General features: G+C 41.6%; 1 protein-coding gene across 1 annotated transcript; it reads left to right on the top strand.

The window, feature by feature from the left end:
• Window positions 1-819: 819 nt before the first annotated feature.
• Window positions 820-1,863, top strand: LOC117595372 (extensin-like). Its single transcript, XM_034295822.1, has one exon. The coding sequence runs from the start codon at window positions 820-822 to the stop codon at window positions 1,861-1,863; it is 1,044 nt and encodes a 347-aa protein (XP_034151713.1).
• Window positions 1,864-16,432: the final 14,569 nt, after the last annotated feature.

The following is a 16,432-nucleotide window of genomic DNA, read 5'->3' on the forward strand; positions in this document are numbered from 1 at the left end:
TCCAAAACAACCTTGTTAAATCAAATAATGCTTTCATTCTGTTTCTCAGCGGGGGAACTTTCCAGAGCAAACTGTTTGTGTTTTTACATGTTTTGTTGTTTCCTTTCTCAGCAGAAAAACAAATACACAACAATGATCATTTATTTCCTACTGCATAAAAGGGAATAAACTGAGTAAACCCCTTATATTAAGATAAAACCTAAATATTAACCCAGACTAATGCCTATTCCTAGTTCTGCTACCATAATCAGTGCGGTTATGAACATCCTCATTACAGGTTTTGTCCTGATGAGGGCGCCAGAGACAGCACTCAATAACCACCAACAATGAGAACACCACTTAAAAGGAAAAAGTGTCTCATCATGGAGATATTGTAGTATCTATCCTGTTTCCCCATTTCCCCACTCTGCTCTCCTCTTCATCAGGCAATCCCTAATGTTGCCTCCTAACATCTAACATCTGTCCACTTTGTTACCTTCAACGCAGCCCCCCCCCGCCTGCAAAACTGCTTCACTTGTAACATCTCATTGTTTTCCTCTTTTGATTTTCCCTCCCTCATCTCTCCATCCTAATGACTCACACACACACACACACACATACACGAAACATGCATACACATGCACAGGCATGCGCAGCTCCACAAATACACACATACACAAACAAACACACACACACACAAACAATGCAAACAGATGCATGCATGAACACAGAGAAATGTTTACATTAACCACTGGCCAGAAAGGTTTAAATTCTCCTTCATATAATTAATAAAGTGCTATTCAACCACAGACACTGGTCATCTGTATCACTTCATTCACCATGGATGTCCTGCACTGGATGGAAGTCTACCCATCAACCATCACACCCAGTCCAGCCATGTCTACCCATCAACCGTCACACCCAGTCCAACCATGTCTACCCATCAACCATCACACCCAGTCCAGCCATGTCTACCCATCAACCATCACACCCAGTCCAGCCATGTCTACCCATCAACCATCACACCCAGTCCAGCCATGGCTACCCATCAACCATCACACCCAGTCCAGCCATGGCTACCCATCAACCATCACACCCAGTCCAGCCATGTCTACCCATCAACCAACACACCCAGTCCAGCCATGTCTACCCATCAACCATCCCACCCAGTCCAGCCATGTCCACCCATCAACCATCACACCCAGTCCAGCCATGTCCACCCATCAACCATCACACCCAGTCCAGCCATGTCTACCCATCAAGAACCACACCCAGTCCAGTCATGGCTACCCATCAACCATCACACCCAGTCCAGCCATGTCTACCCATCAAGAACCACACCCAGTCCAGCCATGGCTACCCATCAACCATCACACCCAGTCCAGCCATGTCTACCCATCAACCATCACACCCAGTCCAGCCATGTCTACCCATCAACCATCACACCCAGTCCAGCCATGTCTACCCATCAACCATCCCACCCAGTCCAGCCATGTCTACCCATCAACCATCACACCCAGTCCAGCCATGTCTACCCATCAACCATCACACCCAGTCCAGCCATGTCTACCCATCAAGAACCACACCCAGTCCAGCCATGGCTACCCATCAACCATCACACCCAGTCCAGCCATGTCTACCCATCAACCATCACACCCAGTCCAGCCATGTCTACCCATCAACCATCACACCCAGTCCAGCCATGTCTACCCATCAACCATCCCACCCAGTCCAGCCATGTCTACCCATCAACCATCACACCCAGTCCAGCCATGGCTACCCATCAACCATCACACCCAGTCACGTATCCAGAAATGCAATGGAATTAGCTGTCCAAATACAGATAATGAAGAAACTGTATCTCTAGCTGTCAGAGAACATTAGAGTCACACTCTACTCAACCTCTCCAGAGTTAACCGCCCAAGCAAATGACTGTTTAATCGATGTCTTCAGCCATGGCTTCCCTCCATAACATCTAGTATATTAAAACATGTTCGGGGAGGATTCCACAAAAGAGCTGCCCTTGTTAAATATGAATGCTCTACATGCCCAGCCTACAGCATTTCTTGAGACATGGCTCGAGATGTGTCAAGGCAGACAAATGAAGATGTCCGGAATCATCTGTCTTGGACGTCCAGTGTAACCTGTCTTGGACATCTTGATACATTTTATAAAGCACGATTGTTGTTTTATTAGATATGAAAATCAATCACTCTAGAACTGAACATGTTCTGTACATCACGTCAAAGTAATCAAGATTTTGTATTTCCATGGTATAAGGTAAAAATTACACAGGGTAAATGCAAAAATGATAATTCCCTATCAATATTTTCATTGACCTTTAGAGAACATGTATCCTTGCCAAAGATCCATTTTTGTGCATGTGTTACAGAATTAATGTCCCGTAAGCTCACTATATAGCTGGCTTGAAATTCATGGGGTTACGCTTGGGTGAGCACTATTCTGGATCTATGGTGCGTCCCCATGTTACACATGCATTGGATATTGCCCAATCACTATTCAGCAGCTGTCTTAAGCGCCGACTAGCTCTGTTCTGATCATGTTAGCCAAGCCTAATGAAAGAAATCCTGACTGGAAATGTTATGTGAGCGTTTCTGGTTGCACAGCTATGGTTTTAATAGATTTTATTTAAATGAAAATGTTAATAATATCATTAGGAATTTGTAAAAACATTGTTTCACTTTAATAAATGCATTCTTAAGGTCTCATCCTTGCATGGGAGACCCAATGCCCTCTCTTTCATTTGGAGCAGAACACCTGTTCATTGTAGTCACCCGTGTTCCTGATCATTGTACCCATTTAAGTTCTGTCTTCCCTCTTATGTGTTGTCAGTCATTGTCCTATATACGTTGTTTTGTTTTCATGTTCCTGTTCTCAAGTTCTGTTACACTTTAGTCATTTTATTATTGAAGCCCTGCAGGTCCTGCCTCCATCTGCAGTATAGTATAGGAGGCAGTATAGTAAAGGAGGCAGACTGCATTCACCTTCCAGCCAGGTAAGTATAAATGTATTAGTCAGAAACATGACCGTGTGTCACGGTCAAGGAGGCAGGACACAGGTGCAGAGTGGTAGTGCAACATCCATTTTCTATTTAGGCTTTCAAAACTACAAATGCAGTGCACAACCGTAACAAAAGCACAAACAGCATTAACAAACACCCACCCAGTGGTGTGGACAAACTCGAGAGGCTTCTCTTCTGCCAGGTCCTGACTATGGCCCCAGAACCAGCGCAGAGATGGCTAGGGGCATCCTCATAGCCAGGACCTGACACTGTGTCAGTTTTAAGCAGAAAGCCTTCAGCACATGATAAAACATCCAGTTATAAACCTCAGTGCAACAAGTGGTTGATACTAGTTAGCTTTTGTAAACCTTTATACCTTTTCATGAGGCTTCGCACATATGCTTAAAAGATGACATTGGCAAACGCAAACACATTGCCAACTACAAGTCTAAGTTAACTACACTGTGGAAGGGTAGACTACTTGAGAAACATTTTAATTTGCTGTCAAAACTCTGAAATGCCCCAAAACCATCTGCTGAGTAGTCATTGGGAGGCAACATGGGGAGGCTCCAACAACCCATAATAGCACTCAGTTAGAATTAGTACCTTGTGTATAACAACGAACGGTTGGACTGCTATCATGCAGGGCAGTCACAAATGGAGCAAATACTTTTTTTCTAACTCGGTGAGTACAGTACAAATAATAACATAATGGAACTTAAAAAACGTGAATGTGCTTTCTTAGTCACACTCCCTCAAGAAATGTATATTTTTCAAGTACTTTGTTGATAGTGAGAAATAAATTAAATCCCCTTGTTGGTAAATAGAGATAAATAAAGATTATACACCTGCCCCCATAGACGAAGAAATGTGTTTTTGCCAAGCCTTAACGTGTTTTGATGTAATTAACTAAGTAACTTTCTGCAACTAAAGATTACTAAAGAATATACATTAAGAAATAAGCATGGTGTACACAAAATATCCCCAAATTAGGTACACATAGATATCAGTGGCGATAAAAAATTTTGTATACACAATGCCTACCAAAAAAAGCGGGTGTGCAACCTATGCATAGCTCCAATTACACCAGGGGTTTTAACCACACATCCAGTTTCATTAATCACTGCATATTCCTGGAAATGAATGAGCAGTAGCGGTTATTGGGGGAGACAAGCTGCAACAAGCCTCCTTTGTAAAGAATGTATATGAAAATAAACGTGCAGAAGATCCTGGATATTTATTGAAACAGATACTGTATCTGCTTGTGTCGCAGAACTAGCTTCTTTCTTATGATTCCTGATTTATCTCCTTACAGACCACCTGGTCATACCTGCCCTTGTCCACCTGGTTGTGCAGCTGATTTGAACTCTGCCTAAAGCCTCTGGACACAGCTCACCTACATTTATTAACCTGTTTGGTCATCTGAACATGCAAAAATATAGATGTGGTCCAAAAAGATTTGCTCTTATAATCTTCACCAGGATAGCCAGGAGACTGGCCACCATTCAGAGTCTGGATCCTCTCTAGGTTTCTTCCTAGATTCCAATTATTAGGAGTTATTCCTTGCCACTATGCATCTATTTCCTGTTGCTGCTTTTATGGGTTTCTAGACTATGTATCTGGGTAAGCGCTTTACAGAGATGGGGACAAGTCACACATGGTCAAGTCCAAGCAAGTCTCAAGTCTTAACCATCAAGTCTCGAGTCAAGTCTCAAGTCACAGTTCAGATAAATCAAGCAAGTCAAGTCAAGTGTTCACCCTAAGCAAGTCAAGTCGAGTCCTTATAAGTTTCAAGTCAAGTCAAGTCACAGTACTAAAGAGATGAACACACACACACACACTGTCCTCTGTTTCTGACGTGCGCTCGGTGCGAAGCTCAATTTCAAAATCAAATATTTTTCTCCTCCGCGGAAGAAATTTTTGGGGGGACGAAGCGGAGGGATCTTGAATCACCCTGAAGGGGTTGTATTCCCTATAACAACCGCCTCGCTATACCTTATTCCGCTTATTACATGGCTACCTACCAAATAAATCAATAATTTGACACAAAATATTGATTTCAAAAGGAATTTATTGATTTAAAAACGATTGTATTGCTTCCTCTAAAGAAAATAGTCCGTTCAGTCTCTGGTTAGAATCCTGCTGCTTCCATAGCAACGCGCTGTTTTTCATGTCAACGGTCTGTTATCAAGAAATAACACGCATTCTGCACTGGAATTCAGCCAATCCATGTAATAAGGGCTAATAATAACAACCTTATAAACTAATTATTGTGACTGAAAAACTGCCTAATATGTAATTACGCTGTAATTATTCTTGTCTGTATGAGTAAAAAAAAAAAACTCTTCGAAATGTTTAGGTGCTAGTAATCACATCGGCGCCTCCATGCTATCCTTTCATGCAGTAAAGTTAACTGTTATGGTGTAAGCACAATGCTTTTTAGTTTCCACGCGCAGTCCACAAACACTTGAAAATGCGCACATTTAATACAGACATTATAGCCTACGTGTAATAATATACATGCCCGCTCATTTTAAGATGCCCATCAACATTAAAATTCAGGCTATGCCACTGTTATAGTCAAATTCCCTTACATCTATTTACCAGACGTATTCAGTAATGATAATGGTCACATTTCTAACAAGAAAAAAACAAACATAATATGCAACCAAGGCCAAATTATGACAAACAAAAGATCAATTCATTACATTAGGAACTTAATCGTTATAGATCTTATGAAACTGAATATAAAGAGATTACTTTCTTACCTTTCCTTGTGGTTCTTAAAATGACGAATTAAATTTGACGTTGTTGCATATTTTGCATCTGGCAAATATTTTTTTATTCACACGGTCCAGTTCAAAGTCCTTGTATCCAAACGATACTATTTGTGGAGCTCGACTAACGTTACTGTCTGCCATGTTTGGCGCGGTTTGAATTGTGCAGCGTTAAAGGCACATACGCTGATTAGTGGTGCTGATGTCACAACATATAAAATAATTTGATTGCTGTTTGTTTATTATAATTCAAGTCATTGTCGAGTCTTCCACTTCAAGTCAAGTCAAGTCTCAAGTAACTTGTTCTCAAGTCAAAGTCAAGTCAAGTCATTTTCATACTTTAATCAAGCAAGTCACAAGTCCCCCCACCTCTGGCGCTTTATGACAAACTGCTGATGTAAAAGGGCTTAATAGATCTGATTGATTGTACATACCTGGCAAAGGTAAAATAAGGAATTCTAGCCTGTTCGAGTGCAATGTGCTATGGGTGCTATGATATTATGCCAACTGCACTCAATATTACAAATAAACCATGAATGACACTCGAAAGCCTTGCTGAATGTCATTAAGAGACCTTCCCTTCTTAAATAAATTGTTGCTTACCAAAGTGATCAGCTTAGCCAACTGAAACGTGCAGCAATTCAAAGGTTACATGTTTCCCCACTCAGTCATTCATCATTAAAACTTTGATTATCATTAGAAGCTTTTAGTTGTGCTTGATATACACATTTTACCTTGTCGTCTGAACGTCCCCCATGTTTTCTAAACATTCCCAAAAGATAAATGTTTGTTTCTGTCAGTTCATTAGGTTCCTCCCACAATACTTAACAAGTCTTCGTTGTTGGTTCATTAAGTACAGACCTTTGCATTACTTCATAAGTTCCTTATCTCTACCTTTTAATTCGTTTTGGGGACACAACAGAAAGATTAAACAAGTGCCATCAAAGACTCCTGGATGAGAGTGATGTCTTTCATCAGTCACCGACGACAGATCCTCAGCTCAATTATACAGCTTCAGTCAAGTTTGGTAGCATGAGAATCAGAGCTTCAATCGCCACCTTTCAAACGTGATCAGAAATGCAGAGCGTGTCTAGATTAACAACCTCCAAAGAGCAAGAAGCCACTGCAAGGGAAGGGCTGGGAACAAAATGGTGACTATATGAAGTGATTGAACAGTGGTCTAGGTGCTCTTGACAGATTGTGTTTAGCATACAAGGATGGGGGAAGTACAGGTGCTGGGGGTGCAGGAACACTTCTTTGACCAAACAGCTTATTTTGGAACATTTTAGCCTGAATCCACCACCGCTACCACACCAACTGTCAAGTATAGGAAGATTTGTTTTGAACATGCAGTAGGCATATCTATATGATTCAGGCTCAATATATACTATATATATTCAGATTTTCATCCCTTCTGTTTATTTATTTTTGACTGGAAATAATCTTAGTTGTTCAGTATATTAATTAGCTTGATGGTTTTCTAAGCTAGGAATAGCTTGGCATAATGTGTTCTCAATTAGACTACTCATTTGCTGCCAGTTGTTGGGAATGTCCTTGACCTGTGTTTTCCCTCCCAAACATCTTTTACTAGACCAAAGGCGAATACTGAAATATTATGCAAGACCAGAGACATGACATTTATGAATGCATCTAAGAAGATGCACTCAATCTCAACGCATCAATAGCATTTCAGAGGCAATGCATAGGTCAAAGAAACATTTGCAGTGATCCTAACACATTTTTAGTAGAAGCCTATACATTTATTTTATTTGGATATATTATTTTTAGTATTATTTCAAGGCTAAACTGTATTATAAAAAAATATAGAAATTGATATACAGTAGTGATATGTTGATTTTTAGGGATGTGACAAAACAGACAGATTGAATAACAAAAATTCAGGCAGCATAGTGCTCTTTGTTCACTTTTAGAAACAACATAACTGCATAATGCCATTTGGAATAGTAGCGTATGTTTGTAAATTAATTTAGCCTAACAGGAGCTCTTATAGGCCTGCTTCACCATGCCCTAGAGCAACAAACCTATTTTGCAATAAAAATAAAATGGATTAAAATAGACAATATTACAGGCCTCCCAGGTGGCACAGCGGTCTGATACAAGCTTTCACAGCATCAAGCTGACAACCACAAGACAGTGAGTGAGAGGGAAGGCCATTTCAGTAGGGATTTCCTGGTCTCAACCCAGTCTAGTAACTCCCTTAGGTGGTTTTGGTTACCGTAAAGTAAAACGAGGTTGTAAGTTGAGTGAGTGTGCCCTCAAGCTTTGACCCACGTTAATTCCTGGTTGAAAGAGCAGTGTGGAAAAAAAAGTGGAATGGTTTGGTGTGGTGTGGTTACCTATCTCGGCAAAGGAGAAGTGCTCACTAACACAGATTTAGACAGATTTGTGAACAATATTTGAGAGAAATAGGCCTTTTGTGTACATAGAGAAAGTCTTAGATCTTTGAGTTCAGCTCATGATAAATGGGGGCAAAAACAAAAGTGTTGAATTTATAATTTTGTTCAGTGTACAATACCACAGGTTGTCAATGTCCTTTTTCTTGGTCAGCATTTCTCTGCAAAGTGTTCAAAACTAGTGGTGTAGGCTGAACAGGCCTGTCAAAAACAACAACAACTGACTAAGGAAAACAAAATTCGGGACAGATGACCACCACTCCAAAAAAAAAATCAACTAGCTCCACAGAGCCAAAATAAAGCACGCTCTGCTCCACAATAGCTCCCCTCCATTCACATGCTCTGGTTGTTTTGATTGTGTAGCTTGCTCTGTTATCGTGGTTTTAGAGTGCATTATGGTTTTATTCTTATGTCTCAAACATTTTACAAAAATTATGTCCCATACCTCCTGTCAAAAAACTGTCTAGTCTCTGGATTAAAAGGTGCTATACATCAAAGCATATCCCTAGTCTCCTTTCTACGATCACTTTAAAAGGACTAGACTCCGTCAGGTTGTGCTCTTCTCTGATATGCCAGCTCTCGCTCCTCTTTTTAAAACTAAAAAGAAATTATTAGCAAAATAATTATTTATAAAAATGATTATTTCTTACTTTGCTTTAGGCATCACATGACTCTAAAGATATTTAATCCAAAATTGGCATACTTGCTTCCTTCAGTGTTTGTGTATGTGTGTATATATAGAATATACATTATATTTACAAGTATGTGTGTGTGTATGTGTGTGTGTCTATGCCTGCTTATGTGAAAAGCACTAAACACCGATTGATCTGCCAATCAAAAAACATATAATTTTCTAATGACTTTTGTACATTATTTATATTCAGCATCTGTTGTTGTGCCAAACGTCGTGATTTATGACAATATCTCACTAAGGATGCCCAAAAGGCAATGATTACTAAATAATTTCTCAGAAAATAATAGCAATTTCGAATCAGGTATATCATATTGTTTGTCTCCATCAACACCCGTAAAACGTTTCCTACGAAGTGCTAATTGCTTTACCACAATGACAAGGTTAACTAACACTCTATAGAAACATAAACATTTTAATTACATAACTGGGCTCTTGACAATAGAAGCATGACTACAGAATGACAACAGGTTTTTTATTGACAAAATACCACCTTCCAAAAGTTGATGACTGGCCAATTTCCCCTTGACATCACAACTGTCCAAAGTTGCAGTCCTAAAAATTAACATGGACCCCAGGCAGTGGGTAAAGCACACAAGAAAGATCCTCAAATCACACCCTAACCAATTAGACATCACATTGACCATAAGCACCCTCATCGCCACTGACTTCTCCAGGGCCTTTGACAAAATTGAGCACTCCATCGCAAATGAACGCTGAAACCAACCAGGTGTCAGACCATCCTGGCGAGCATGCCTGGGCAATTTAGTGAACAGCCACAATCGACAGGTAGGCAACAAACACAGCCTCTCCGATTGGCATGGGCTAAAGGGGGGTGGGTCTGAATGCTCATATACCTTCTTGTCATTGACGGTTAAATAGACATATCGATGGCGTGTGGACATTTTTCAATCCGAATCTGGGCAACACACGAACAAAGGGACCAGCAGACCACAGCTGACATTGATCCCATTTAACACATGGCTTTATGCTTTATGCCTGACGAGTGCAATGGATTTCACTAGAAACCCTCCTGCCCTTTGTTGTGAACTCAGTGTATGACTGGGCAGAGCTTTTAGGGTTGATGTTACAGAAGGACTTTCAATGGGATGAGAAGTGTAATACTATGTTCAATTGCAAGAGCAATAGACCAACTGTTTTTACTCGTCGCCCCCCACCACCCCCCGTGTACATTTACACAGGTTAAAAAAGCCACACCCTGGAGTATGGTGGTCCTGCTTCAGTGTATTCAGAAGAGCGCATGCCACACCATCCTGAGATGATACTCCAGTTACACTCCATGAAAGACAGACACGGCTCTACACAGACTTCACTGTGGGCCTCATCAACTCTCCATTCAGACTGGCTACTCCATGACAGAATAACTGGGACTGGTAGAAACAAACTGAGTCTGTAACATAATCTTCGACAATCACACATTTCCGCTCATTGATTAATAAATGGCTTATTGACTACACAATATTACTGAATACATGATTTTTCTCTTTGTTTTTGTTAATTTAATTAGTTTACTCTCATAGTTGGTTTGCAAAAAACTATGAAAAGTTGAAACTGTAAAAAAACAAGTCTTTAAATAAATAAATAAAGCTGCAGTCTAATTACTTCTGGATTCCTACTTTCAGAACAGAGGTGAATAAGAGGCATGGATCAATTCTCAGCTTATTGGAGACTAATTCAAGCTTTCTCACATTGTTTCAAATGGCCACAGGCGTTCCAACATGAGTCTTAATCACATTTTCTCCTCACCACTAATTCAAAGCTCCAACTATGCCTCAAAATGATGTATGTGTGCTAGCGCTTGTGTATGTGTGAGAGAGAGATAAACAGACACAGTATGAACTGTATCAATCAAACACTACCGTACAAATGTTTGGGATCACTTACAGTAGAAATGTCCTTGTTTTCAAAAGAAAAGCAATTTTTTGTCCATTAAAATAACATACAATTCATCAGAAATACAGTGTACTGTAGACATTGTTAATGTTGAAAATGACTGTTGTAGCTGGAAACAGCTGCATATAACAAAATATCTATGCAGATGTATAGAGGCCCATTATCAGTAACCACCAGTCCTGTGTTCCAATGGCACATGTTCGCTAATCCAAGTTCATCATTTTAAAAGGCTAATTGATCATTACAAAAACCTTAGCAATAACATTGTGCTGATTAAAGAAGCAATAAAACTGGTCTTTTTTAGACTAGTTGAGTATCTGGAGCCTCAGCAATTGTGGATTTACTGAAAAACATTTGAAAGTCATCAGTTTATTCTTGTTCTGAGAAATGAAGGCTGTTCCATGCAAGAAAGTGCAAAGAACCTGAAGGTCTCGTTCAAAGCTGTGTACAACTCCCTTCATAGAGCAGCGCAAACTGGCTTTGACCAGAATAGAAAGAGGAGTGGGAGGCCCCGGTGCACAACTGAGCAAGAGGACAAATACATTAGTGTCTAGTTTGAGAAACAGAAGTCTCAAAGGTTCTCAACTGGCAGCTTAAAATAATAGTACCCACAAAACACCAGTCTCATTAAATAGTACCTGCAAAACACTAGTCTCAACAACAACAGTGAAGAGGTGACTCCGAGATGCTGGCCTTCTGGGTAGAGTTGCAAAGATGAAATATCTCAAACTGGCCAATAAAAAAAAAGATTATGGGCAAAAGAACACAGACACTAGACACTAGACAGAGGAAGATTGGAAGATAGTAATGTGGACAGACTAATCTAGGTTTGAGGTGTTCAGATCACAAAGAAGAAGAGACACAGACCAAATGAAAAGATGCTGGAGGAGTGCTTCACGCCATCTGTCAAGCATGGAGGAGGGAATGTGATGGTCTGGGGGTGCTTTGGCGGTGGTAAAGTTGGAGATTAGTATAGGGAAGAAGGAAGGCTATCACACCATTTTGCAGCACAAAGCCATACCCTGGAGCCAATTTCCTCCTACAAAAGGACAATGACCCAAAGCACAACTCCAAACTATGCAAGAAGTATTTAGGGAAGAAGCAGTCAGCTGGTATTCTGTCTATAATGGACTGACCAGCACAGTCACCGGATTTCAACCCTATTGAGCTGTTGTGGGAGCAACTTGACCGTATGGTGTGTATGAAGTGCCCATCAGGCCAATCCAACTAGTGGGAGGTACTTCAGGAAGAATGGGGTGAAATCTCTTCAGAAAACTACAATGCCAAAGGTCTGCAAGGCTGTTATTGCTGCAAATGGAGGATTCTTTGACAAAATCCTTATCTCTAATCTTGCCAATGAATATATTTCCAATTAATATTTCCCATTAAAACTAATTTCATGTATGTTTTCATGGAAACAAAGAGATTTATAAGTAACTCCAGACTTTTGAATGGGAGTGTACGTACACACACATGCATGCCCAGTGGCGCACACACAGTTAATCCTGCAGTGTAACCCATAGGACTTGGCCCAGATGGTTGGGGGTGTGTGAAATGGGCGATGCCATCCTGCGTTCCCCAGAACTATAATTGAGATGCTCCAATATTACATCGACACAAATGACTGCTTCACAGACGTTTCCATATCAGACCCATATATTAATACTGTATATATAAAAGAACAGAGGGAGAGAATGGAAAATCACCAACCACTGGAAGAGGAAATAAATTATGCCCAGTGTAGGCTGGATTTTATTTTGACAGTTTTATTCACTCCAGAAGGAGTTTGGCAGAAAATTTAAACACAATAAAACACTTCATTAATTTCCTTGTCACCTCTTAAAATCAGGGCGAAAATACTTTTCGGGAATAGTTGGCTTAAGTACGTGGCATACACAACAGCGCACTCTGTCCTCAGTCCTATTCTTATAACATCCATACTGCACCTACACTTAATAGTGTTTACTGCTCTTCATTCCGTTAGTCGATACATTGAAATCATCATGAACCCAAGGTCTGAATCACCATAACTGGTTCACAGAGTAACCGACCTGATATTCAATAGCACTTTCAAAGCAGGCTGTTCTGCTTCCTCCTACCCTGGGAATATATGCACGGTATATACATGCAATATACTGTATGCTGGTAATGTGGATAGGAACCAGCTGCCTTGGCTGAGCCGGGCAGGTCCAGGGTCGTGACCAGGGTCCACTGGTGGTGCTGTCCTCTGTCCAGACTGTTCCTAGCACGCGGTTTACCTCGACTACAGCCACGCACACAGTTGGTGGGAGAGGTCTTGATACAACCATGAACTACTCCACAGTCGAGCGTCACCGCTACACCTCGCTACGTTACTCTACGCTATTGTGGCAACAATCCGCAAGGTGTGTGTGTATGCGTGCGTTCGTCCGCGTCTCTGGGTGTGTGTAAACATTCTGCCCACTTTTAATTTACAGCTCCAGTTAAAATAACAACAACAGACCTTGACGACAGCAATAAACGCCATAGCAACAGGGAACCTAATTAAATAATGTGCCTTCTGACCTGAGGAGATGCGGGTCTGCAAGGCTGAGAGGACGGAGGGAGGGACGGACAGAGGTAGACGGGGGGTGAGATGGAGGGAGAGGAAGACGGAGGTCTGGGGGTCCTCAGCGGCTCTAATTGGCAGAGCTGTGTGTGGAGTGTAATTTCACTTCTCCCAGGGTCATTATGACAACAGCCAGGATTAATAGAGCTGAGATGGAGGGATAAAGAGGAGGAGGAGAAAGGGCCCAGGGCTGAGGGATGGATGTCGCTTTCTTTATTAGCGCAGAGAGGGAGAGAGAGAAAGAGAGAGGGAGAGACCATGGCCTGAGTCTCCAGACTGGAGCTTGCAGCTCGTGACAAAAGGAGGTGTGCCTCGTCCCCTTACTGCAGCTGAAGCTGTTGCTAATCTGACAACCACGTCTGTAAATCACATCGCCACAGACATTTCTTTTACACCGAAAGTGAAGAAAAATGCACTTTCCTCTCCCAGATTTTATCCTTAATTTTGTCATTGAGATGTGGTACAAAGCAGCAAGTCTTATATCATATAATATATTTAGCACAGTAGCCTTAATGCTAAAGGGTTTACCACGCAGAGGAAAAGGGAACATCATCAATATAATCCTCTTAAAGCATACAATATCACTTACCAGGCACAGATCCTAACAGGACCATTCTCCATATAAACATGTTCTCTATCAGAGATGCTTGGGGAAGGATTTTGATGTGACAGCATAAGTGCCGTCGTAAGGTCAAATCAACACAGATTCACGGCGGTAAAACCATGTCACGGACAAAAAGGAATTAATCAAAAGCTTTCGCTCAACTTCAGGGGGTAGGCAACAGATTTGGTTCCAAAGGCTGTTGTGTTTGGATGTCAGCATTGGCTGAGAAAAACTGATGAAAAGCAAATAAAAACACAATATACAGTAAACTATTAATGTCACATGCTATTCCAGGTACTCAGAGGGGTGTCTTTCATAGACAGAGCCCTCTAGGTGAATGACAGGCCGTCTGGGGGGGGGGGTCTGTTCCAGGGAGAGTAGAGGGAGCTGGTGTGGGCCAGGCAGGGGTTCATGTACAATGGGATCAACACAGCGGTGCGGGAGGTGGGGGGTCTGTGTCACAAGTGGAGGGGAGAGGATTACAAAGACCAGGTGTAAGCCAATCATCTCTCTGCACCATGCGCTCACACCCTCAACACGTGTACGTGAGCATACACACACAAACACAGACCCTCATTCGGGACTGATCTATATTTTCCACAGAGCAAGCGGCGTCCTCTTGGTTGTTCCACTTCATCATCATCGGAGACTCTTAAAGGCCAGAGATGAAAGGTGTTTGCCGTGACACGTCAACAGTCCTTTTTCTCTCTCTCTCTTTCGCCATCTGCTTCTCTCTTCCTCAATCTCACCTATTCTCCCTTGGTTCGTCTCTGTGGTGCTCATTGAGTTTTTATTAATCTGGTACCTTACATCTCTGATCAACACACTGATTTAGTCCACAGATGGACTCAAAGGGTTTCATTTGCATTTCAAAAACCACCTTTCAATTAGCATTTTTACAATTGTTGTACAGTCCCAGCTTCACTAACGTGTTAAGTGGAGATTAAGTCATTTCAAAATTCTAGACATTCTGATTTGACACCAACTACCACTCCACTTCACAATAGCCCTGATTTGAAGTCTATCAATCCTCAGTGGTTCACATCCATCTTGGTCCAACTTAGAGGTTGGTGTGTGCATGTCAACCTTAATCAGATTCTCTCAGTACACATGGTAATCACTCCACCAGAGAATCATCTAATTTAATCAAGATATGAAGACCTATGGGTTCTCAACTGCCAGCTAATAATCTGTTCTTCTTAGCAAATAAAAAAAAAAATGTTCTCCAGAACTACTTTCATTCCCTGAGTACATTTTCACATACTCAGAATGTTACCTGGTGGAAAGACATTTTTAAATCTATCGGAGTACTTCAATTAAAATGACATATTTGGAATCCTATTTGCTTGGGATATAACTAAGCATCGTTCCAGGAATCCTAAACTGGAAGGACTCATCTGCGAGACAGTTCTTCCTCTCTTTCACCTCTTTCTCATGCCCCCTTCTCCTTCCCCCTCCCCGAGGCAGGCAAGCAAGCTCGAGTCAAGCTGCACTGAGCAGCGTGCATGCCAACTCACCCGGAGGGGTGACAAGGAACATATTGCAATCCCCGCCTCACACTTCCAGGATTAAACATTAACTCCCAGGCTCTGAAACTTTAATATGTGTGCGTGCATCAGCTGTGAATGTGGGTATCTATCAACCAGGGCGAGTGAGGCTGGAGGGGGGCTCGGGGGTTTGTTATGGCGGAAGAGGAACAGGTAAGGTCAGGTACGGCATCTCACCCCAGGGAGTATTGATGGTGGAGATGCCTGATATGCTCTGAATGAGCAAGGTCGTGGTGTTACAGAGAGAGAAGAAACATATCGATGTGTTTCCTTGAACTGAAATTGAACTGAAATGTTGAGTGACACGTGGCGTATGAATGGTAATAATGGTACGTAAAATTTAACAGCTTTTAAAAATATAACAGAGCTTACGAAAGTAGTCAGAAAGAGAGAAACTTTCCAACAGGCACCAGTGAAACTGGTGAAACATTTCTTGGGTCGTGATTACATGCCTTCCAACTGAGCATGACAATTCCAGTGTGTGTGCGGGTATGAAGCGATGTGAGTGTTTTCATGTCTGTATCCAGAACAAATAAAACAATGGGATGACAATTCCTGTCAGCGCATCTCCTAAAAACATTTTGCAATTTGTGTGTGCGTGTGTTTGTGCGTGTGTGAGAATTTGCATGCAGTAGCAGGAAAGAGAAGAGAAAATGAGAGCGTGCGTGTCTGTATCCACAACAAATATGCAATTACCTGCTGGCACATCAATGATGTGTGTCACCTACAAAGAGAGAAGTTGGTTTCCCAGCTCAGCAGGAGGCGCCAGCCTCTAACTCCAGAATACTGCACTCAACTGGGCCCATCTAAATGTGCTCCTGGTGTATTTCCATGTAGAAAGCATAGGACACGCACGTGAACACACACACACACACACGTGAACACACACACGCACAT

This window comes from Esox lucius, chromosome 12 (assembly GCF_011004845.1).
Source record: "Esox lucius isolate fEsoLuc1 chromosome 12, fEsoLuc1.pri, whole genome shotgun sequence".
NCBI lineage: Eukaryota > Metazoa > Chordata > Actinopteri > Esociformes > Esocidae > Esox > Esox lucius.

Bases quoted from the DNA above. Each gene is read 5' to 3' on its own strand.
- LOC117595372 (XM_034295822.1), top strand. From the start codon at position 820: ATGGATGTCCTGCACTGGATGGAAGTCTACCCATCAACCATCACACCC.